The following is a 25,045-nucleotide window of genomic DNA, read 5'->3' on the forward strand; positions in this document are numbered from 1 at the left end:
TGTACACTGTGAGAAATGAAAAAGATGTTGAAATTTAAGTCATAACTTAAATCATTTTCTGCTTCTGTATGTATAATGATTGGACGGAAGATACATAAGTGCAACTGTAATAATTATACGATAATACCAATTATTTCAGTGAAGATCAACTAAGACTAACATAATATCAATGTTATAATTTTCCACTCAGCAATATAAATACAATATAACACATATATTATGTAACGTTGAGAAATTATAACATTGGTGTTATATTACTTTTATTAAATGGGTGTTCACATCTCGATATATTAATTAGGCTTAAATTTGTGCGTGATTGCAGTAATAACAAACGTTGTATTTTCAAACTCTTTGTAGTCAAATGCTTTACTTAGCGATCAAAAGTATTGCGTGATCCGTAAAATACCTGAAATAGAATAAAACTTATTATGATGCAATAGAACAAAGTCAGCTGCAGCCGAGTTAAGTTGGTTCGTTCGAAAGGCCACAAGCCAACCATGAGCAGAAGTATCCGGTTAAGAGTGAAATATCGAGTGTTCACGCATATCATTTTTCTAACAGTATCTGTACACGTCTGGCTATGACGAAATGAACGAAGATTCGTCTTTGTTCTCTTCTCGCCTGATCGTTACTGAAGTTCTCTCTTCTAGCGTGTGTTTTTAAATAAATGTTCTAATTTACTGTGCATGTATAATACAGAACGACAAATAACGGTAACACGATCGCGAGACGGGGCTCTCGCAATTTAAGAATTCCTCTTGAGAACAATACCATCATTAAACGGTCAATTTTACGCCAACCGCAATTTCACAAGTGTGCTTTTCTCACGGGAAAAATATTATTGAGAGCTTTATCGAAGTGGTGCTTACGCAGTCGCAGTTACCACTTGTCGGAGACACAAACCCACATAGTCTTGTCGAGTACGGAGTTCCAGAGCTTACGTTTGTGCAAGCAGCGTTAAAAATCGTTCTTCAGATTATCGTCGATTAAGCACATAACATAGCGCATCATAGAGCGTATGCGTATCGTATCAAAAAATAAATAAATAAATTCTATCAGGAATCAAACATATCTTCATTTGTCAATGTTATATATTGTTTAATTTCGTAGCATAATTATGCTGCAATTTCATGTACTTGTATAGCATACGTTTCATAAACTTTATTTCAGATTTAAATTATATATTTATATATAGGATCGTACAGGATTTTTAATTATTTTTACATTATCGATTGGTGGCGTACACAACGGTGAAATAAGATATCGACGCGCTCGTTAACTGCAACATATACGATGATTCTTTATGAATTTATGAAGTACGTTAAAGTAAATATATTTTAATACATATTAAAATTCATACCGTAGTGAATCCTTCCATAGATCCCACAAACAGTCCTACGAGATTTATGTAGAACATTTTAGTGCCTCTTTGCAACAAGAATAATATTATTCTTTGTATTTGTAATGGAGCAGTGTACCACTGAATGTTGTATCTGCAAAATAGTAACGAAATATCTAATTTCACAATAAAATTTAATAAATAATTCTTAAAACATATACTTTTCGTATGTGCGAAACATTTTCCAATTATTTATTTCAATTAATTTTACATCGTGTGTGTGTGTGTGTGTGTGCTTCTCATTTAACGAAATTTTTCTGCTTCTATCATACACACATATATAAATGTCTCTTACACGGTGGCAAATACGTGCTCATTATGATCAGTGATCTGTTGCGCGTTCAGATTAGACACAAATACGTATACATAGTGAGAAAGTAGAAATAAAGTGGATGTTATCGATCTTTCGATGTCGCATCCAGTTGAAAATCCGTGATAAATCTGAAACATGGTTGAATGCCTGAAATTACTCACGTTTTGTCATGATTCTACTCACTTAATGCTAAGCCGATTTCATTGGTCGTACACAATTATACACTGACTGTATATAACTTTTCATACTTACACGATAAAGATTGAGGCTTAGTGAAATCACTATGGATAACATTAACAGAAAGAAGTACATCTCGAATTTGGCGAAAAAGAGCTTTAGAAACCTTTGGAAACAATAAAGAAAATAATTTCTATCGAATAATCGTGTATCGCATATCTTACACAGCTAAAATATATCTTATTTGCTGCACAAGCATCGTAAGATGCTAACTTCAAAGCCCTGCGATGCATATCTATAGCGTAAATTATCTTCTTGTGCACCAAGCTCTTATATTTCGTGTCACTCATTTTTAAGGTACCGACCATGGCCTGCTCCATACGATAACTGTAAAAAAAACTGATATGCTGTAATCATATAACAATCTAGCCGCTTACGATGTTAAAATGCGATTGCATCCTGAAGTGGAAAAAATCGCAGTTTTGTCAAACCAGCTTGGGATGAAGAAACCCATCTCACTTGTGTGAGTTCAAACTTCGGTATCCGCTGCCGCGTTCTCACCTGGCGACCCTAAACATTCCGCAAACGTATTGCACATACGCTATGATAATCGCTCCTGTCGCCAATAACGTAGTTTCTCCTATGCAAAAAATCACGCTTGTGTGCAGCGCGAACAAGTAAAAATACGTCTCTTGATCGGAAAAGTACTCCATCGTAATTTGCAACGGAGGATACGGACGAGATTCATTCGCGGGCCATACGACGTCAAGAAATCGTGGCCAGAATGGAAGAAACGTAAAAACAGATATGCTGAGTGAGACGAGCACTAAAAGTTCGAGGAAATTGTCGTATAAATGTGACTTGCAACATATGCTGTCTTAAAGGAAAATTTTAAATAACCAAAGCACAAGAGCGGTGAAACGTCTTACGCGTGAGCACGCAGGTGTAACGTTTCGCCGTAGTTCCATATTTTTCTATGATAGCAATCTCACTGTCGTCCGTCAGCTCGTCGTAGGTACTCTGAAGTATTTCCATTGTAAGCTTTATCTATATTGTTTCGACAATTCTCTATGTTACATATTTTTGTTGAGTTCGACAAAATTGGTCGTTTAGCGGAACTGTGCACAAAACGCTGAAGCATGAGTGAAAAACCTAATACTTACAGTGTCCAAATTAAGATAGAACGCGATGTATTTTAACGGGAAGCAGATAAGGAAAAATGCAACTGACAAGACTTCGATGATAAGTTGCGGAGTACATTTCGATGTCGCGAATGTTGCAAGCTGCGCAAAACGATTTTGTTGGGGCTTTGGTGTGGCGAAATTTACTTTAGTATCTTATAAATAAGTGAAAAATCTTTTTAATAATTTTATTGTTCGATATATTTGGACCTTTTTTTGCATCACGAGTGTGAATAATCATTTCTAATATATTTCTGCCTATTAAACACTTGTCCAAATTTAGCTATCACGTCAGAAATTAAAAAAAAAAGACGTCTCTTTGGAGCCAAAGAGGCTAAAAACGATGATTTTTATTTTGATTTCATGTTACATCTCGACAAAATGAAAAATCATACTGAAATGAAACAAAATGCATTTTAAAGCTAAAAATTGATTCTTTCAGGGGACATTCACAAAATTGAAAAAAAATATTTGCCGGCAGTGCTGCAACATCATGAAAAACGCAAAATTGACATTTTTGGCTTCTTAGATTTCATTTTTCTGAAAATTGTGACGTGATGCAACCAAATTGGGATAACGGATTCGTATTTAGCAAACAAAAATATATCGGAAATGACTATTCATATTCGTATTGCAAAATAGTGTTGAATAATGTTATCAGACGCTTATCTATACGTAACTGAACAAAATGTGCACAAATATGATTATTTATATAATATAATTATGTTTAAATGTATTCGTGTTAATGATTGTATATTAATATGCAAATGCACAATAAAGTGTAATAGTTTATAATTACACAACATTAGTTGTCAGGTATTACATGCTAAATATTAAACGTCATAAGCAACATACCGGGAACACAATGGAGGTTATGAAGATACTGTAAATGAAGATCAGTCGCACTCGGTCGAATTTAGATCGCTCAAAGGGCCATAAGCCAATCGTTATTAAGAGAATCCGATTGAGATTGAGTTGTAGCGACTTCACGCAGATCATCTCTGCGCGAGTGCCGAATCGGGTTTAACCGCGAAAAAAAAAGTGAAGCTCCGTTTGTCCCCTCTTTTTCGTCGATCAAACATTTCGTGACTTTTCTCTCTAGCGAAATTTTCCGTCGTAAAATTAACGCGGGACGACGCGTACGACCGTAAAATGTGCAATTTAATAATTTGCCCGTTCCAAAGGAAGTCCGCGATTAAGCGATCGATTTTAGCGCCGGCTAGTAATTTGACATGTGCATTTTTCTCACGGAGGAACACGCTCGAGAGACTTTTCCACGTTAAAAACGCGCAGTCGCGGACATTACTTGTCGGAGTCACACTTCCATATGGTTTCAGCGAGTGTATATATACTTCGGAGCTTCGTACGCTTAAGTAGGATGTTAAGTGTCAGCATTCAGATTATTGTTTAAGGTCAGTTAAATCGCTTCTTATGAGAAATAATTTTGCTTTGAGGATGGTGGCACGTACGAGTAAGTACATGCGGTACGTATCGCAATTATCTGCATATATCGCATTAGAAAATAAATTCACAAGAAGTATCAAGTACTTAATGAACTTTTGATTTTGCGTGTTATTTAATTATGCAATAACTACATTAGACTACTTTGAGAATTTTCCGTAAAAACGAGTATGCTATTAAATAATTGTCTTCACGCCGATGGCAATTTGGCAAATGCGCTTTTCTCACGAAGAAACATTTTTGTAAGGCTTCCTTTAACTTCTTTTTGCGGGAAACTTATGTAGTCGCAGTCACCATTTTTTAGCGTCATAGGTACTCGTTTCTTTAGTCCAGCGTGTTTCGAAGTTACGTATGCATAAGCGAGTACAAATGGCTGTCTTCGGATCATCATCGATCATGTAATATTACTTTCTGCTCAAAATAATATTCGTCGAACATACTTGCGAAGCATAGTGTCTTTTAGACATTCATACGTTTTGATTCCTATGCAAAAAAATAACCATAGCTGTAATATTTAATAAAAATGCCGCGTAGGAACATGCGTAGGTTTCATGGAGCCTCGATCACTTTACCGCGTGTAGTCAAACGTCAGGTATGACCTATGAGGGGAAATGTCTCTCGCTTGGCAGATATATAACTAATTCTCCATAATTTCCTGCAATTGCAACAGTATGTAAATAAAAACCAGTTTCATAGGAAATTTCCATTTTTAAAAATAACGTCGTGAATTGTCAACATTTTATTTTTTCAGACCCAGGCATTTGTTATAAAAGGAAATTTTTAATTTGCACATAAGTGATAACTCTCGAAAATCTCCAAGCGATTGATCCAACTAGAACTCGTCGTGTTAGTTACTTCGAGAGATCGTCTCGATTATATTTTATTATATATTATTTTCCACCGTAGGTTTACAATTTTTACCGTATGGAACAAAGAAATGTGAAAAAATTGAAGCGCATTAAAAGAGTAACGAATTATGCCATTTACGAAGAGTCTTACATGTTTATAATACGTATCTTGCACTAGGAGAAATACATAAGCAATCAAAAATTGAGATTTGGACATATTGGATTATTGCAACGATGGTTATAATTTAACTGTGTGATAATTATATTGGAATCATAATTTCAACTTAATTTATATCTTGCACTAATGTTATTATATATGGTACAGCATCAGTTCAACAACTCGTACATCATTGTCCCATGGAATAAATAACGGTAAAGTAAGATATCGATGTGCTCGTCAACTATATAGTGAAAAGTGAAAAGTTCTTTTTAATATATAAAATATACAAGGTGACTAAATGCTACATACTACATTTTTACCCTTGTGAAACGTTCCAAAGATACCATGACTAATCCAAACAAATTCATACTGAAAGGATAAGTGCCCTTTTGAAGAATGAATAATATAGTCCTCTGCACATGTAAGGGAGTAATATACCAAGGGAAGTTATACCTACAAAAGAATAAGTGTGTCCGATCGACGATTTTGAGAAACTTAAAACTTAATTTTCATCATATCGATACACACACAAACACATATATACATACACAAACGTTAAAATGTTTCTTACGCAGTAATATATATGAGATTGCTGTGATCTTTAACTTGTTGCGAAATATAGGTGGCAAGAAACATTAGTACGTAGTTGGCAATCAGAAACAATAAAGGTGATATACATTTTTCCAAATTCACACCTGTTAATAGTTCCTCAGTAATCTGAAATATACGTATATGACGGCACGATTAATTTTTATACAATGTAATCAAGATCTGATGCGCCTATGAATGTAGACATATAAATTGTTTCGTGTCTTGCAAAATCCGTATTCTTTCATATATTCTGCATCGAACATAGCATTAAATCTCAAATTAATGTCCCTAATAAATCCAGTCTACGTAGCAGACTCATAGAAGTATTTTAGATATCATTCGTACTCCAATGAACAAGATCGTCATCCTATAGAAATACCGTAAAATTCAACGTGCTTTAATAGCGAAACGCAATACGTACCCGATAAAGATTAAGGCTCATGGTAATTACTATGCCTGTCATTAGGATGAAATACGATACCTCGATTGTGGATGAGAAGCACTTTATAAACCTTTAAAAATGACAAGGTATTATTAGTATATTACGGATTATATCCACACGTGGAATTCATTTCGATCATGAATACCAACGTCGAAGCTTTGCGATGCATATCTATAGCGCAAATAATCCTTCTATATACTAAATTATCATTGCTTATATTCAATATTTTTAGAGAGTTATTTGTCATAGCTTGCTCCACACGATAACTGCAAACAACTAACATTGCTATAATTATTCCACAATTTAACTTCGTTGTGAGGACTTCGTTGTGAGTCAACACTCAAAGAAATCCTGAAGTAGAAATCGCAATGTATCGTCGAAACCGTTCGAGACTGTTCAATACTGATTTTTTTCACCTTCCCAATTTCGACTAATAGTGTCCTCACCTGGCAATTTGAAACATCCCGCAGGCATATAGCCAATATGTGATAGTCATCGTTCCTACCGCCAGCAACGCGACCCAGCCGATGCAAAATGCCGTGTTTATATGTAGTAGAATTAAGTAGAAATATTCCTCTCGATTTACAAAGTACTCCGTAATGATCTGTAGCGAGGCGAGCGGTCGAGATTCATTCATGGACAACGTGGTATTGAAAATATGTGGCCAAAATGGAAGGAACACAAAGAGACATAATCCAATCATACCGATTACTGAAGGATGGTTTAAAAAAATTTTTATAAGCCTCTTAGATGCACTGATACCCTCAATATGCAAATGAAGAGTAATTGTCTTACATGTGAGCATGTAGGTATAACATTTCGCGATAGTTCCGTATTTTTTGATGATCATAATTTCACTGTTGTCTTTCAGCTCGTTGTACATGTTTTGCAGAACTTACAGTAGATTTTTTATCTGTCATTTCAATGATTTTCTATGCCGTTTGTCTTGGCGAAATTTAACAAAATCTATCGTGTAACGAAAGGTGCTTTACACCACAAATGAGTAAAAGTCTATATCTACGTGTACTCACATTGTCTATGTTAAAACTGAATGAGTTATATTTGATCAGGAGGGTAATGAAGAAAAATGCGGCGGACAGAATTTGGATAACGAAATGTGCATTACATTTCGCAGTTATGAACGCTGTGAACTGCGAGGAAAAAAAAATTTCTGTAGATTTTTTTGCCGCGAGTGTACGTAATAAAAACAATTTATATTTGTCTTAAAAACAATCCTTGTTAACATTTTAACACACTCACGTGTTAATTTAACATGTTGTATTTATGTTATCTCAATATTCTGTGTTATATTGATATTCAACATATGTAAGTATTAAAATAAAACATATTATACTTTAATTAACATATTACGAGTGTTAATTTTTTATTAATTCTTGACGTAATATATGTGTTTCTTTTCAATATATTAACCTTGTGTTAAATTAACACAGAAATATATATGAACCGTTTGGAACATGTGAATTGTATTAAATTTAGCACAAAATTATTTACTATTGTAACATTTTTTAAATGGCTAAGCTCTGGAATCATTAGCTCTAGAATCATGGAAAGCTCTAGAATTATTAGTGGCTTTTTCGCGTGTAATGTATGAACGGAAAGAGTGCATAAGTGAAATAACCGTATCTTACAATTGAAATTATTCTAATATAATCATATCTAAACGTGATGTATGTGAACGATCGTAGTGACATAACAATATGCAAAAGTTAATTAATTATGCAATAAATATCTAAGAAGTCTGATATATCTGAAATATAACGCTGGTTATCAAGATGCTGTACAGCAAGATCAGTTGCACACGAACAAATTTTGATTGCTGATAGGGCCACAAACCGACCGCCAGCAAAAGAACCCGATTGAATTCGAGTTGCAACGATTTTACGCAGATCTTTGCGAGAATCAAGATGCGTCTGCTCGCAAGGTAGTCGCCGCGGCTCCGTTCATCCCCTCCTCTTCGCCGGTCAATATAACATCCCACTTTTCGATACAAATTTTATTATAGAAATACGTGCGATGCGAAGAGAAAGTACCATATGACATTCTGAAACCCCGTAATTTGGATATTCGGATCTGAATATTCGCAATTTTCTTTTCCGAAAGAGCTCTACGTCCGATGGAGTCGATTGTGCGGTATCACCTCAAAAGAAATACCACCGGTGTTTGTTTCCCACTTAAATAATAACCAGAGTTATAATATTTAGTAGAAATGCCGAATAGAGGTATATGTCGTTTCTTGGAGCTGCGACTACTTTAACACATGCAGTCAAATGTCATACGATTCCTGAGATGAAACGTCTCTCACTCGGCGGATGTGTAACTACTTTAGTATGTACAAATATACAGAATGTGTATGTGCGTTTATGTGTGTGTGTATGTATGTGTAAATGTACTGCCTGAGAAATATACTTTCTAAAATTACTGAAAAATAAATTTTTCTATTGGGCACAGGAAGTATTTCGAAATTTACAAAAAAATGTTGCAATTTTTTTGTAACTAGTCATAAACCAAGCAGTAATTGAAGTAATGGATTATGAGAGAAAGAAAGCAAGAAAGTGAAAATGAAAAAAGCACGAAAATGAAAATAATGGATTATCTCACCCGTAAATATAATAATATTATATTACCCGGTAGCTCCATATTCTCCCATGATATCTATTTCACACTCGTCTTTCAGCTAAACAAGTGTGTACTGAAATAGTTTCAACAAATGCTGTATCTACCGTTCGTTTTTAAGAGAAATTTAACAAAGAATGTACTGTGGGGAGAATTATTAAGCGTAAAATATTTACACAAATAATTGAATGTTAGTTTTATTCGATGACTTACGGTATTCATATTAAAACAGTAAGAGTTATATTTTATAATGTAAGTAGCAAAAAAGATTACGGAAGAGAGAACTTCCATAATAAATTGCGGGGTACATTCTGAAGTCAGAAATGTTGCAAGCTGCGGAAAATGAAACATTCGTTGAAGTATCGCATTTTCAAAAATATCTTTTCAACAAATATAAAATCATCTCAAATCATTTATCACATTTCTACATAGAATATCTTGTCAAAATATTCAATGATGCATGTTTACTTATAATAATTATAGCATGATAAAAATATGTGATCTTAATTTCAAATAATTTTATCTATATTGATAGATATAGATAGATAGATAGATGTGTGTATAGCAGTGGTAGTAATAATGAAAACTATATATTGTGATTCATTAATCGCACAACTGACAAATATTCTATTATAAAAAAATCTGGAATACATATGTACTGTCATACTTGAAATATAATAGTGCTGATTAAAACACCATTGAGCACATCAATGGGAGGCGAGAAATTTTTGATTGGTCGTAAGGCCATAAGCCGACCGTAAGCAAGAGATGCCGATTAATGTTGAAATATCCAGTGTTCGCACTGATCATTCCTCTACGATTGTCGAGCGTCGTTTGACCGCGAAGGAATGGGCGAAATTTCGCCGAACCACTTTTTCGGTCGATCGATCATTCTACGATTCCTCTCTTATAATATATATTTTAGAGTAAATTCTTTAATTTATTTTTTTATGTAACGCGAAATAACGAAAAATACCACCGCGAGATCGGACAGACACAATTAAAAAATCTTTCGCAAGAACGAGTGTAAGATTAAGCAATTGTCTTTGCGTCAATAGCAATTTGACAGATACGTTTTTTCTACAGAGAAATATTCCTGAGAGACTTCTTTTGAAGAATAATTGCGCAGTCGTAATCACCATTTTATAGCATTACAATTCTTCACTCCGACGTTTCTTTTCTAGGTTACGATGGCGTAAGCAATTTTGAATGGCCCTTATTCGGATCATGATCGGTGATATATGCAGTATTATTTTTCGCTAAAAATAATTTTAACTAAATATTTTTTTTTTATTAGTCAAACTAGTGTCTTTTAGACATTCATATGATACATAGTTTTGATATCCATGATTGATTACAACAGTACATACTTTTAATTCACACATTATTAAATCTCTCTATTAAAAGATATTAAATTAAAAAAAAATTGTATGGAGTTAGAAGTATAATAATGAACTAATCCATTCAGGAATAGTCTTATATGTTCCGTGATACGTACCTTCCATTAGGAAAAACCTAAAAGCAATAAAAAATCAACATTCCGGATTATTGTGGCGTTTATTGTCATTTAATTATGCTCTAGTTGCATCCGAATCACAATTCCATTTTATTACATATTTAGTTATAATATTACTACGTATAGTGTACAGCATCAATGATCGTACATCATGGTCCCATGGAAAAAATAACGGTAAAGAAAGATATCGATGTGCTCGTCAACTACATAGTGAAAAGTGTAAAGCTTTTTTAATACATAAAATATACAAAGTGACTAAATATTATACGCTAGATTCATACCCTTGAGAAACCCTCCAGAGATCCCATGACTAATCCAAACAAATTTATACTGAAAGGATTAGTGCCTTTTTGGAGTATGAATAATATAGTCCTCTGCACATGTAAGGGAGTAATATACCAAGGGAAGTTGTACCTATACAAGAATAAATGCGTCCGATAGACAATTTTGAGAAAATAAAAGCATAATTTTCAACATATCGATACACACGCCAACACATATATACATACACAAACGTTAAAATGTTTCTTACGCAGTAATATATATGAGATTACTATGATCTTTAACTTGTTGCGCAATATAGGTGGCAAGAAACATTAGTACGTAGTTGGCAATCAGAAACAATAAAGGTGATATACATTTTTCCAAATTCACACCTGTTAATAGTTCTTCAGTAATCTGAAATATACGTATATGACGGCACGATTAATTTTTATACAATGTAATCAAGATCTGATGCGCCTATGAATGTAGACATATAAATTGTTTCGTGTCTTGCAAAATCCGTATTCTTTCATATATTCTGCATCGAACATAGCATTAAATCTCAAATTAATGTCCCTAATAAATCCAGTCTACGTAGCAGACTCATAGAAGTATTTTAGATATTATTCGTACTCCATTGAACAAGATCGTCACCTTATAGAAATACCATAAAATTCAACGTGCTTTAACAGTGAAACGCAATATGTACCCGATAAAGGTTAAGGCTCATGGTAATTACTATGCCTGTCATTAGGATGAAATACGATACCTCGATTGTGGATGAGAAGCACTTTATAAACCTTCAAAAATGACAAAGTATTATTAGTATATTACGGATTATATCCACACGTGGAATTCATTTCGATCATGAATACCAACGTCGAAGCTTTGCGATGCATATCTATAGCGCAAATAATCCTTCTATATACCAAATTATCATTGCTTATATTCAGTATTTTTAGAGAGTTGATTGTCGTAGCTTGCTTCACACGATAACTGCAAACAACTAGCATTGCTATAATTATTCGACAATTTAACTTTGTTGTGAGGAACGTTAACACTTAAAGAAATCCTGAATTAGAAATCGCACTGCATCGTTATGTTCGAGACAAGAGTTCGAGACTGCCCAATACTGATTTTTCTCACGATCCCAATTTCGACTAATAATATCCCCACCTGGCAATTTGAAACATCCCGCAGGCATATAGCCAATATGTGATAGTCATCGTTCCTACCGCCAGCAACGCGACCCAGCCGATGCAAAATGCCGTGTTTATATGTAGTAGAATTAAGTAGAAATATTCCTCTCGATTTACAAAGTACTCCGTAATGATCTGTAGCGAGGCACGCGGTCGAGATTCATTCATGGACAACGTGATATTGAAAATATGCGGCAAAAATGGGAGGAACACAAAGAGACATAATCCAATCATAGCGAGTACTAAAGGATAGTTTAAGAAAATTATTATAAGCCTTTTAGATACACTGATACTCTCGATATGCAAATGAAGAGTGATTATCTTACACGTGAGTATGTAAGTATAACGTTTCGCGATAGTTCCGTATTTTTTGATGATCATAACTTCACTGTCGTCTTTCAGTTCGTTGTACATGCTTTGGAGAACTTCCAGCAGGTATTTTATCTGTCGTTTCAATAATTTTTTATGCCGTTTGTCTTGTCAAGGTTTAACAAAATCTATCGTGTAACGAAAGGTGCTTTACACCACGAACGAGTGAAAGTCTATGCATAACTGCGTGTACTCACGTTGGCTATATTAAAACTGAATGAGTTATATTTGATCAGGAGGGTAATGAAGAAAAATGCGGCGGACAGAATTTGGATAACGAAATGTGCATTACATTTCGCAGTTATGAACGCTGTGAACTGCGAGGAAAAAAAAATTTCTGTAGATTTTTTTGCCGCGAGTGTACGTAATAAAAACAATTTATATTTGTCTTAAAAACAATCCTTGTTAACATTTTAACACACTCACGTGTTAATTTAACATGTTGTATTTATGTTATCTCAATATTCTGTGTTATATTGATATATAACATATGTAACTATTAAAATGACACATTTTATACTTCAATTAACATATTACAAGTGTTACTTTTTTATTAATTGCGAACGTTATATTTATGTTATTTTTTGATACATTATGCTAGTGTTAAATTAACACAGAAATGTGTATGGACCGTTTAGGAACATGTAAAATATGTTAAATTTAACAGAAAATTATGTACTAATGTAACATTTTTGACAAATGGAAAGTGGCAAATGGAAAGTTCCAGAATCATTAGTGGCTTTTCCGCGTGTAATGTATGAACGGAAAGAGTGCGCAAGTCATGTAACCATATATTACAATTGAAATTATTCTAATATTTTCATATCTAATCGTGATGTATGTGAACGATCGTTGTGACATAATAATATGCAAGAATTAATTAATTATTCAATAAATATGTAAGAAGTTTGATATACCTGAAATATAACGCTGGTTATCAAGATGCTGTACAGCAAGATCAGTTGCACACGAACGAATTTGGATTGCTCATAGGGCCACAAACCGACTGCCAGCAAAAGAACCCTATTGAATTCGAGTTGCAACGACTTCACGCAGATCATGTCTTTGCGAGCACCAAGATGTGTCTGATCGCAAGGTAGTCGCCGCGGCTCCACTTATCCCCTCCCCTTCGCCGATCGATATAACACCTCACCTTTTCGGTGCAAATTTTATCATAGAAATACTCGTAATACGATGAGAACGTACCATGTGGCATTCTGAAACCCCGTAATTTGGATATTCGCATATGAATATTCGCAATTTTCTTTCCCGAAAGAGCTGTACGACCGATGGAGTTGATTGTGCGGTATTACCTCGATAAAAATATGACCTGTGTTTGTTTCCTACTTAAATAATAAACATAGTTATAATATTTAGTAGAAATGCCAAATAGAGGCATATGTCGTTTCTTGGAGCCGCGACTATTTTAGCCCATGTAGTCAAACGTCACATACGATTCTTGAGAGGAAGTGTCTCTCGCACGGCGGATGTGTAGCTACTTTAGTATGTACAAATGTACAGAATGTGTATGTGCGTTTATGTGTGTGTATGTATGTGTAAATGTACTGCCTGAGAAATGTACTTTCTGAGATTACTGAAAAATAAATTTTTCTACTGGACACAGGAAATACTTCGAAACTTATAAATGTTGCAATCTTTTTGTGACTGGACATAAACCAAGCAGTAATGAAGATAATGGATTATGAGAGAAAGAAAGCATGAAAACGAAAACGAAAGAAGCAAGGAAATGAAAATAATTATTACCTCACCAGTAAATATATAATATTACGTTTCCCGGTAGCCCCATATTCTGCCGTTATAGCTATTTCAACCTCGTCTTTTAGCTCATCAACTATGTACTGAAGTAGTTACAACAAGTGTTGTATCTACCATTCGTTTTTAAGAGAAATTTAACAAAGAATGTTCTGTGGGGAGAATTATTAGGCGTAAAATATTTACGACAAATAATTGAACCTTAGTTTTATTCAATCACTTACAGTATCCATATTAAGACTGTAGCAGATATATTTTATAATGCAAGTAGCAAAAAAGTTTACGGAAGACAGAACTTCCATAATAAACTGCGGGATACATTCTAAAGTCAATAATGTTGTAAACTGCGAAAATTGAAACATTCGTTGAAGTATTAGAGTTTCAAAAATATTTTTCCAGTTAATATAAAAACATCTCAAATCATTTATCACATTTCTACATAGAATATCTTGTCAAAAAATCCAATGATGCATATTTACTTATAATAGTTATAGCATGATAAAAATATGTGATCTTAATTTCAAATAATTTTATCTATATTGATGGATATAGATAGATAATAATTTTATCTATATTGATGGATATAGATAGATAGATATGTGTATAGTAGTGGTAGTAATAATGGAAACTATATATTGTGGTTCATAAATCTTGTAACTGACAAGTATTCTAGAAAAAAAATCAGGTGTACATAAATATTGACTTACCTGAAATATAATAGAACTGATTAAGACATCATAGAGCATATCAATTGCAGGCGAGTAATTTTGGATGTTTCGTAAGGCCATAAGCCGACCGTAAGCAAAAGAAGCTTACGGTCCGATTAATGTTGAAATCTCGAATGTCCACACAGATCATTTCTCTACGAATGTCGAGCGTCGTTTGACCGCGAACAAATGGGCGAAAATTCGCTGAACCCTTCTTTTCGCTCGATTGATTATTCTACGAAACCTCTGTTCTAATATATATTTTAGTGTAAATTCTTTAATTTAGTAAATTCTTAAGTAAATTCTTTAATTTAGTTTTCTAAGCAACGTGAAATAACGAAATATACCACCGCGATATCATACAGTCGCACTTAAAAAATTTTTCGCAAGAACGAGTGTACGATTAAGCAATTATCTTTGCGTCGAAGGCAATTTGAGAGATGCGTTTTTCCGACAGAGTATATTCTTGAGAGGCTTCTTTTAAAGAAAAATCGCGCAATTGTAATCACCATTTTTTACATTACAATTCTTTAGTCCGTCGTGTGCGTTTCGAGGTTACGAATGCGTAAGCAATTTTGAATGTCTGATATTCGGATCATGATCGGTGATATATGTAATATCATTTTTCGCTAAAAATAATTTTAACTAAATATTTTCTTTTGAGTAACCGAACTACAGTGACTTTTAAACATTCATATGTTTTGATATCCATGATTGATTACAATAGTCCATACTTTCAATTCAGGCATTATTTAAATCCCTCTATTAAAAGATATTAAATAAAAAAAAAATTGTGGGCCTAAGAAAAGTAATAATGAACTATTCCACTTAGAAATAGTCTTATATGTTTCATGATACGTATCTCCCACTAGGAAAAACATATAAGCAATAAAAAATTAACATTCTGGATTATTGCGGCGTTGATTGTCATTTAATTATGCGCTAATTGCATTCGAATCACAATTTCATCTTATTATATATTTGGTTCTAAATTACTACATATAGTGTACAGCATCAATGGTCCCATGGAAATGATCGCATATCATGGTCCCATGGAAAAAATAACGGTAAAATACGATATCGATGTGCTTGTCAACTATATAATGTAAAGTGAAAAGTTTTTTTTAATATATAAAATATACAAGGTGACTAAATGCTACATGCTAGATTTTTACCCTCATAAAACCCTCCAGCGATGCCACCACTAATCCAAACAAATTCACACTGAAAGGATAAGTGCCCTTTAGAAGTAGGAACAATATAGTCCTCTGCACATGCAAAGGAGTAATATACCATGGGAAGTTATACCTACAAAAGAATAAGTGTGGCCTATCGACGATTTTGAGAAACTAAAGACTTAATTTTCATCACTTCGATACACACGCAACACATATAAACATACACAAGCGCCAAAATGTTTCTTACGCAGATATATATATGAGATTGCTGTGATCTTTAACTTGTTGCGAAATATGGGTGGCAAGAAACATTACTACGTAGTTGGCAATCAGAAACAATAAAGGTGATATACAATTTTCCAAATTGACACCAGTTAATAGTTCTTCAGTAATCTGAAATGTACGTGTACGAAAATACAATTCATTTTCATAGAATGTAATCAAAATCTGATGCGTCTATGAATGTAGAAATATAAATTGTTTCGTGTCTTGCAAAGTCCGTACACTTTCATATATTCTGTAGCAAACGAAGCATTAATTATCAAATTAATGATCCTAATAAATCCTGTCTACATAGCAGATTCATAGAAATATTTTAGATACCATTCGTACCTCAATGAACAAGATCGTCACGCTATTGAAATAACGTAATATTTAATGTGCCTTAATAGTGGAAAGCAATACTTACCCGATAAAGATTGAGGCTCAAAGTAATTACTAAGTTTGATGTTAGAAAGAAATACGATACCTCGATAGTGGATAAGAAATACTTTACAAATCTTTAAAAATAACAAGATATTATCACTATTTTACCGATTACATCAATATATGGGATTTACTTCGGTGATGAATACCAACGTCAAAGCCTGGTGATGCATATCTATAGCACAAATAATCCTTCTATATACCAAATTATCATTGCTTACATTGCTTATTTTTGGAGAATAGTTCGTCGTAGCCTGCTCCACACGATAACTGCAAACAACTAGCATTGCTATAATTATTCGAAAATTTTACTTCACTGTGAGGAACATTAACACTCAAAGAATCCTGAAGTAGAAATCGCACAGTATCGTCAAAACGGATCGACACTGTTCAATATTGATTTTTCTCACGAACCCAATTTCGACTAATAGTATCCCCACCTGGCAATTTGAAACATCCCGCAGGCATATAGCCAATATGTGTGAGTCATCGTTCCTACCGCCAGCAACGCGACCCAGCCGATGCAAAATGCCGTGTTTATATGTAATAGAATTAAGTAGAAGTATTCCTCTCGATTTACAAAGTACTCCGTAATGATCTGTAGCGAGGCACGCGGTCGAGATTCATTCATGGACAACGTGATATTGAAAATATGCGGCCAAAATGGGAGGAACACAAAGAGACATAATCCAATCATACCGAGTACTGAAGGATAGTTTAAGATAATTATTATAAGGCTCTTAGATACACTGATACCCTCGATATGCAAATGAAGAGTGATTATCTTACACGTGAGTATGTAAGTATAACGTTTCGCGATAGTTCCGTATTTTTTGATGATCATAACTTCACTGTCGTCTTTCAGTTCGTTGTACATGCTTTGGAGAACCTCCAATAGGTATTTTATCTGTCGTTTCAATGATTTTTTATGCCATTTGTCTTGGCGAGGTTTAACAAAATCTATTGTGTAACAAAAGGTGCTTTACATCACGAACGAGTGAAAGTTTATGCATATCTGCGTGTACTCACGTTGTCTATGTTAAAACTGAATGAATTGTATTTGATCAGGAGGGTAAAGAAGAAAAATGCGGCGGACAGAATTTGGATAACGAAATGTGCATTGCATTTCGCAGTTATAAAGGCTGTGAACTGCGAGGAAAAAAAAATTTCTGTACATTTTTTGTCCCGAGTGTACGTAATAAAAATAATTTATATATGTCTTATAATCAGTCCTTGTTAACATTTTAACACATTCACGTGTTAATTTAACATGTTGTATTTATGTTATCTCAATATTCTGTGTTATGTTGATATTCAACATGTATAAGTATTAAAATGACACATTTTATACTTCAATTAACATACTACGAGTGTTAATTTTTTATTAATTCTTGACGTAATATTTATGTTTGTTTTCAATATATTAACCTTGTGTTAAATTAACACAGAAATATATATGTACCGTTTGGAACATGTGAATTGTGTTAAATTTAACAGAAAATTATTTACTATTTTAACTAGTTTTCAGTAGCCAGTGGAATGCTCTAGAATCAACTAGAATCATTGGTGGCTTTTCCGCGTGTAATGTATGAACGGAAAGAGTGCGCAAGTGAAATAACCATATATTACAATTTAAATAATTCTAATATTATCATATCTAAACGTTATGTATGTGAACAATTTTTGTGACATAACAATATGCCAAAGTTAATTAATTATGCAATACATATCTAAGGAGTCTGATATACCTGAAATATAATGCTGGTTATCAAGATGCTGTACAGCAAGATAAGTTGCACTCGAACGTATTTGGATTGCTCATAGGGCCACAAACCGACCGCCAGCAAAAGAACCCTATTGAATTCGAGTTGCAACGACTTCACACAGATCATGTCCTCGCGAGCACCAGGATGCGTCTGATCGCAAAGTAGTCGCCGCGGCTCCGTTCATCCCCTCCTCTTCGCTGATCGATATAACAACCCACTTTTCGGTGCGAATTTTATTATAGAAATACGCGCGATGCGATGAGAAAGTACCACATGGCATTCTGAAACCCCATAATTTGTATACTCGGATCTGAATATTCGCAATTTTCTTCCCCTAAAGAGTTCTACGTCCGATGGAGTCGTTTGTACGGTATCACCTCAAAAGAAATACGACCGTGTTCGTTTCCCAATCATAATTATAATATTATAATATTTAGTAGAAATGCGGAATAGAGGTATATGTCATTTCTTGGAGCCGCGACCACTTTAGCACATGTAGTCAAACGTCACATACGATTCCTGAGGGAAAAGGTCTCTCGCTCGGCGAATATGTAGCTACTTTAGTATGTATAAATGTACAAAATGTGTGTGTGCGTTTATATGTGTATATGTATGTGTACTGAAAATTCGATCGGTTGAATCGCAACTTGCTTTCTTCTTATGTGCCGTTGAGTTGTTTCGCCTGACGCGGTTCATCTCGTACGCCATCGGTGGAAACATCAGTACATTACTTTAAGAAATTTCGTGATATCTCATGTTATCCTGTCGTTAACACATAAGAAATACTTTGTGCCTTAACAGAAAAAAACCTAGCTACTCTACAATGTACTCTTTTACATTGGTGCATACTCTTATTTGATAATTTTATTTCTGTGTAGAATGCAGAACAGTGAAGTAAAAAAGTCGATGTGTTTGTCAACTGTGAAAATCTTTCGTATAGATCTCGATCTCATTATCTCATTCGTTTTGGTCTTGCCCGTAACTTATCCTTAGGAGCGAAAACGCAAAAATGAAAAGTTTCACATTTTCATCTTTGGAGAGGTAAAATGAAAATTTTATTTATTCTATTAAGTACGAATCTCAATTTTACGGGAATTACAAAAATAGTTTTACAAAAATAGTCAGAAAAATTATAAAAATTCAGATACGTTTTTGCATATAGTGTTGTATTCCATTTCGTTTTTTGCACAGCCTATATTTGTTCGTCCAGCCTAAATATACTAAAACGTAATATTAAAAATTGAATTAACGTTTTTAGTAATTAGAGTCTACATATAGTAGATTTATAAAATTATTTTTTATTATCATTTATAATTGAATAAAAATAAAGAATATGATTATTGTTTATATTAATCTTTTACAGGTGGAAAAAAGTTACATTTTTACGAATATTGCATATCGTATAATGGAATTTCTTCATAATTTCCTGCAATCGCTATTATATTTAAGTAAAAGCAAATTTCATAAGAAATTTTCATCAAAAATAATGTCGTGAATTCTCAGTTTTTATATTTTTTACAGGCACAGGCATTTGTTATTTACGAAAATTTTTAATTTGCACATAAGTGATAATTCTTGAACATCTCTAAGTGATTGATCCAATTAAACCTCGTTGTCTTGGTTGCTTTGAAAGATCGTTCTGATTATTTCTTCCACCGTAGGTTACAATTCTTGCCGTGTGGAACAAAGAACGGTGAAGTAAGACATAGAAGTGCTCATTAACTGTAATGGAACTTTTCGGTTTTTTTCATCTGAATTATGCTGCACTAAAGAAACTGATTTACACGGTATATATTTTTTACTTTGGCAGTGCTTTCTAAAGATCCTGTGAATACCCCACTCAGACTCACATGAAAAGGTTTGTTGCTTCTTTGCAACATAAGCAGTATTATTTTCTGCATAGCTAAAGAGACCTCGTTCCATTCGACGCTATACCTACGAGTTAATGAAGAAATTATGAATTGAACGCACATAAAAATAGTTCAAAACTCTCGAGGAAAACACTCGATACGATCATCTTTGTTTTAAAAAGTAATTTAACACTTTTTCTTTCATATTGATTGATTTATATACTTTATGTTGTTAGCTATAAAAATATTTCTTACACAGTCGCAAATACGTGATCGTTGTGATCCATGATTTGTTGTGTGCAATTGTTAGCAATGATCATGTAGATATGAAAGACATATAAAAATATAATAGGCAATATCATTCTCCTGAATTCAAATCCGGTCGATATATCCTGAAAAAGCTGAGGTTCCATGTTTCAAGGTTAATTCCAAAATACGTTTGAATCGCAATGTTAATAATTTGTATCGTGTAGTATCGAACAGATTTAGCTAATTCGAATTCTTATTAAGGAAACTGTGTCAGTGCGATATTAATGATACTATAATATCATGTCCTATACAGCACAGATGCATGCAGCAACATTGCTGCAAGGTTCTATATTATATGGGGTGTTACATACTCGTTCGGTGGTACAAATAAAAATAGTCAACGAATCTTACTCGGAAAAAATTAAGGCTCGGGGAAATTACTCCGGTCACTATTATAAGGAAGAAAGGCACTTCTATCTTGGACATATAAATTTTGATGAATCTAAACAGAGGAGTCACAGATGCACACACACACACACACACACTTTGTTGTAATATTACTGTTGTAAAACAGGGTATATTGTATAATAATAAATGAGATCCGCTACATGACAGAGGGGTATTTTTTTAGTTAAAATTTTAGTTTTAGTTAAATTTTCATTTAATAAATTAACTAAACCCTAAGTCCCTTCATTAATTTTTTATATTTTAATCATTAAGTATTTCAATAATCAAATCATTCGTTGCGGTGTAGTTAAAACAAAATATAACTCGAAATTAAGATAGGATAATGTTTTACTCTCCGTTTTTTTCGAACTTGACCCGTGTAAAACTTTATATTTTTTTACGTCGTGTAATTCGGAAATTCGAATATCGGTGTCGCGACTATTTTGTAACGGAAACATTAAGTTGCTCCGAGAAGTTATTCTTGAAGCAAACCTCACATGTTTCGCTAAATCGCTCGTATCAAGTATTCACACATCATCCGAAAGATACTTACGTCATAGCTTTACGATGCATTTCCACAGCATAAAAAATCCCTTTGTGAATTAAATTCTGATTTTCTGTGTTGTTAATTTCTTAGTACGGTAACAAGTGCGTAAGCAATTTTGAATGTCTGTTATTCAGATCAGTGATCAGTGATATATGTAATATCATTTTTCGCTAAAAATAATTTTAACCAAACACTTTTTTGGTTAGCCGAACCACAGTATCTTTTAGACACTCATACGTTTTGATGTCCATGATTGATTACAATAGTCCACACTTTTAATTCACGCATTATTAAAATCCCTCTATTAAAAAATATTAAATAAAAAAAAATTGTAGGGCGTAAGAAGAGTAATAATGAACTATTCCACTTAAGAATAGTCTTATATGTTTCATGATACGTATCTCCCATCAGGAAAAATATATAAGCAATACAAAATTAACATTCTGGATTATTGCGGCGTTGATTGTCATTTAATTATGCGCTAATTGCATCCGAATCACAATTTTATCTTATTATATATTTGGTTCTAATATTACTACATACAGTGTACAGCACCAATGATTGCACATCATGATCCCATGGAAAAAATAACGGTAAAGTAAGATATCGATGTGCTCGTCAACTATATAGTGAAAAGTGAAAAGTTTTTTTTAATATATAAAATATACAAGGTGACTAAATGCTACATGCTAGATTTTTACCGTTGTGAAACCCTCCAGAGATGCCATAACTAATCCGAAGAAATTCACACTGAAAGGTTTAGTGGCCTTTTGGATTATGAATAATATAGTCTTCTGCACATATAAGGGAGTTACATACCATGGGAAGTTGTACCTATAAAAGAATAAATATGTCCGATCGACGATTTTGAGAAACTTAAAACTTAATTTTCATCATATCGATAGACACGCAAACACATATATACATAGAGAAACGTTAAAATGTTTCTTACGCAGTAATATATATGAGATTGCTGTGATCTTTAACTTGTTGCGAAATATGGGTGGCAAGAAACATTAGTACGTAGTTGGCAATCAGAAACAAGAAAGGTGACATACATTTTTCCAAATTGACACCGGTTAATAGTTCTTCAGTAATCTGAAATATACGTATACGACGTTATAATTCATTTTCATAGAATCTAATAAAGATCTGATGCGTCTGTGAATGTAGAAATGTAAATTGTTTCGTGTCTTGCAAAGTCCGCATTCTTTCATATATTCTGCATCGAACATAGCATTAAATCTCAAATTAATGTCCCTAATAAATCCAGTCTACGTAGCAGATTCATAGAAGTACTTTAGATATCATTCGTACTCCAATGAACAAGATCGTCATCCTATAGAAATAACATAATATTCAATGTGCTTTAATAGTGAAAAGCAATACTTACCCTATAAAGATTGAGGCTCAAAGTAATTACTATGCCTGTCATTAGGATGAAATACGATACTTCGATTGTAGATAAGAAACACTTTACAAACCTTTAAAAATAATAAGATATTATCACTATTTTACGGATTACATCCATATGTGAGATTCCCTTCTGTGACGAATACCAACTTCAAAGCCTTGCGATGCATATGTATAGCGCAAATAATCCTTCTATATACCAAATTATCATTGCTTACATTGCTTATTTTTAGAGAATTGTTCGTCTTAGCCTGCTCCACACGATAACTGCAAACAACTAGCATTGCTATAATTATTCGACAATTTAACTTCGTTGTGAGAAACGTTAACACTCAAAGAAATCCTGAAGTAGAAATCGCAATGTATCGTCGAAACCGTTCGAGACTGTTCAATACTGATTTTTTTCACCTTCCCAATTTCGACTAATAGTGTCCTCACCTGGCAATTTGAAACATCCCGCAGGCATATAGCCAATATGTGATAGTCATCGTTCCTACCGCCAGCAACGCGACCCAGCCGATACAAAATGCCGTGTTTATATGTAGTAGAATTAAGTAGAAATATTTTTCTCGATTTACAAAGTACTCCGTAATGATCTGTAGCGAGGCGAGCGGTCGAGATTCATTCATAGGCAACGTGGTATTGAAAATATGTGGCCAAAATGGGAGGAACACAAAGAGACATAATCCAATCATACCGAGTACTGAAGGATAGTTTAAGAAAATTATTATAATCCTCTTAGATGCACTGATACCCTCGATATGCAAATGAAAAGTGATTGTCTTACACGTGAGTATGTAGGTATAACGTTTCGCGATTGTTCCGTATTTTTTGATGATCATAACTTCACTGTCGTCTTTCAGTTCGTTGTACATGCTTTGGAGAACCTCCAATAGATTCTTTATCTGTCGTTTCAATGATTTTCTATTCCGTTTGTCTTGGCGAGGTTCAACAAAGTCAATCGTGTAACGAAAGGTGCTTTACACCACGAACGAGTGAAAGCGCATATCTGCGTGTACTCACGTTGTCTATGTTAAAACTGAATGAGTTGTATTTGATCAGGAGGGTAATGAAGAAGAATGCAGCGGACAAAACTTGGATGACGAAGTGTGCATTGTATTTCGCAGTCATAAACGCTGTGAACTGGGGGGAAAAGAGAGATCTCACTGCTTTTCGCGTCGCAAACGTAACTTGCGGTATTTAATGACCAGGGTTGCAATTAGCTAATCAGTTAGGTGTTAATTTAGAAAGCTACAAAGTTAGTAACTTCTAACTTCACTTAGTAACTTTTAAAGCATTTGAAGATGAACTTAAGACAGTCTTAAATATAATTTACCAACCCTATCAATGACAAATGGAGAGCCCCGGAATCACTAGTTGCTCTTCTGCGTGTAATATATGAATGAAAGGTGTGCGTAAGTGAAATAACCATATATTGCAATTGAAATTATTTTAATATAATCGTACCTATTCGTCATGTAAATGAACGGTCATTATGAGTAACAGTATGCAAAAGTTAATTAATTATGCAATAAACATCTAAGAAGTCTGATGTACCTGAAATATAATGCTGGTTATCAAGATGCTGTAGAGCAAGATCAATTGCACTCGAACGAATTTGGATCGCTCATAGGGCCACAAACCGACCGCCAGCAAGAGAACCCGATTGAATTCAAGTTGCAGCGACTTCACGCAGATCATGTCTCCACGAGCACCGAAATGCGTCTGACCGCGCAAAGGTCTCTGAAGCTCCATTCATCCCCTCTTTTCTGATCGATCGATACAACACCCTACTTTTTAGTGTGAATTTTACCGTAGAATTACGCGCTGTGAGAAAGTGCCATATTGCGCTCTGC

The 25,045-nt window shown here is 33.9% G+C and overlaps 1 protein-coding gene across 1 annotated transcript; it reads right to left on the reverse strand.

Moving 5' to 3' along the window:
• Nucleotides 1-1,225: 1,225 nt before the first annotated feature.
• LOC106746676 lies at nt 1,226-24,944 on the reverse strand. The gene is made up of 9 exons (XM_014623474.1): nt 24,747-24,944; nt 11,255-11,400; nt 11,004-11,136; nt 2,819-2,936; nt 2,451-2,715; nt 2,114-2,276; nt 1,695-1,840; nt 1,361-1,493; nt 1,226-1,279 (listed from the first exon to the last, which is right to left on the reverse strand). Exons 1-9 carry the CDS (start codon nt 24,942-24,944, stop codon nt 1,226-1,228), a joined length of 1,356 nt encoding a protein of 451 aa, XP_014478960.1.
• Nucleotides 24,945-25,045: the final 101 nt, after the last annotated feature.

Source organism: Dinoponera quadriceps, unplaced genomic scaffold (assembly GCF_001313825.1).
Source record: "Dinoponera quadriceps isolate SergipeBrazil2010 unplaced genomic scaffold, ASM131382v1 scaffold1565, whole genome shotgun sequence".
Lineage (NCBI taxonomy): Eukaryota > Metazoa > Arthropoda > Insecta > Hymenoptera > Formicidae > Dinoponera > Dinoponera quadriceps.

What these genes read in the sequence shown, in the direction of transcription:
- LOC106746676 (XM_014623474.1), bottom strand. Translation starts at nt 24,944, where the DNA reads ATGGAGCTTCAGAGACCTTTGCGCGGTCAGACGCATTTCGGTGCTCGT. An exon ending in GAGCACGTATTTGCCACCGT is followed by an intron (nt 1,494 to 1,694) that starts GTAAGAGACATT and finishes ACTATTTTGCAG; the next exon opens with ATACAACATTCAGTGGTACA. An exon ending in CTATGGAAGGATTCACTACG is followed by an intron (nt 1,280 to 1,360) that starts GTATGAATTTTA and finishes TATATGTTGCAG; the next exon opens with TTAACGAGCGCGTCGATATC.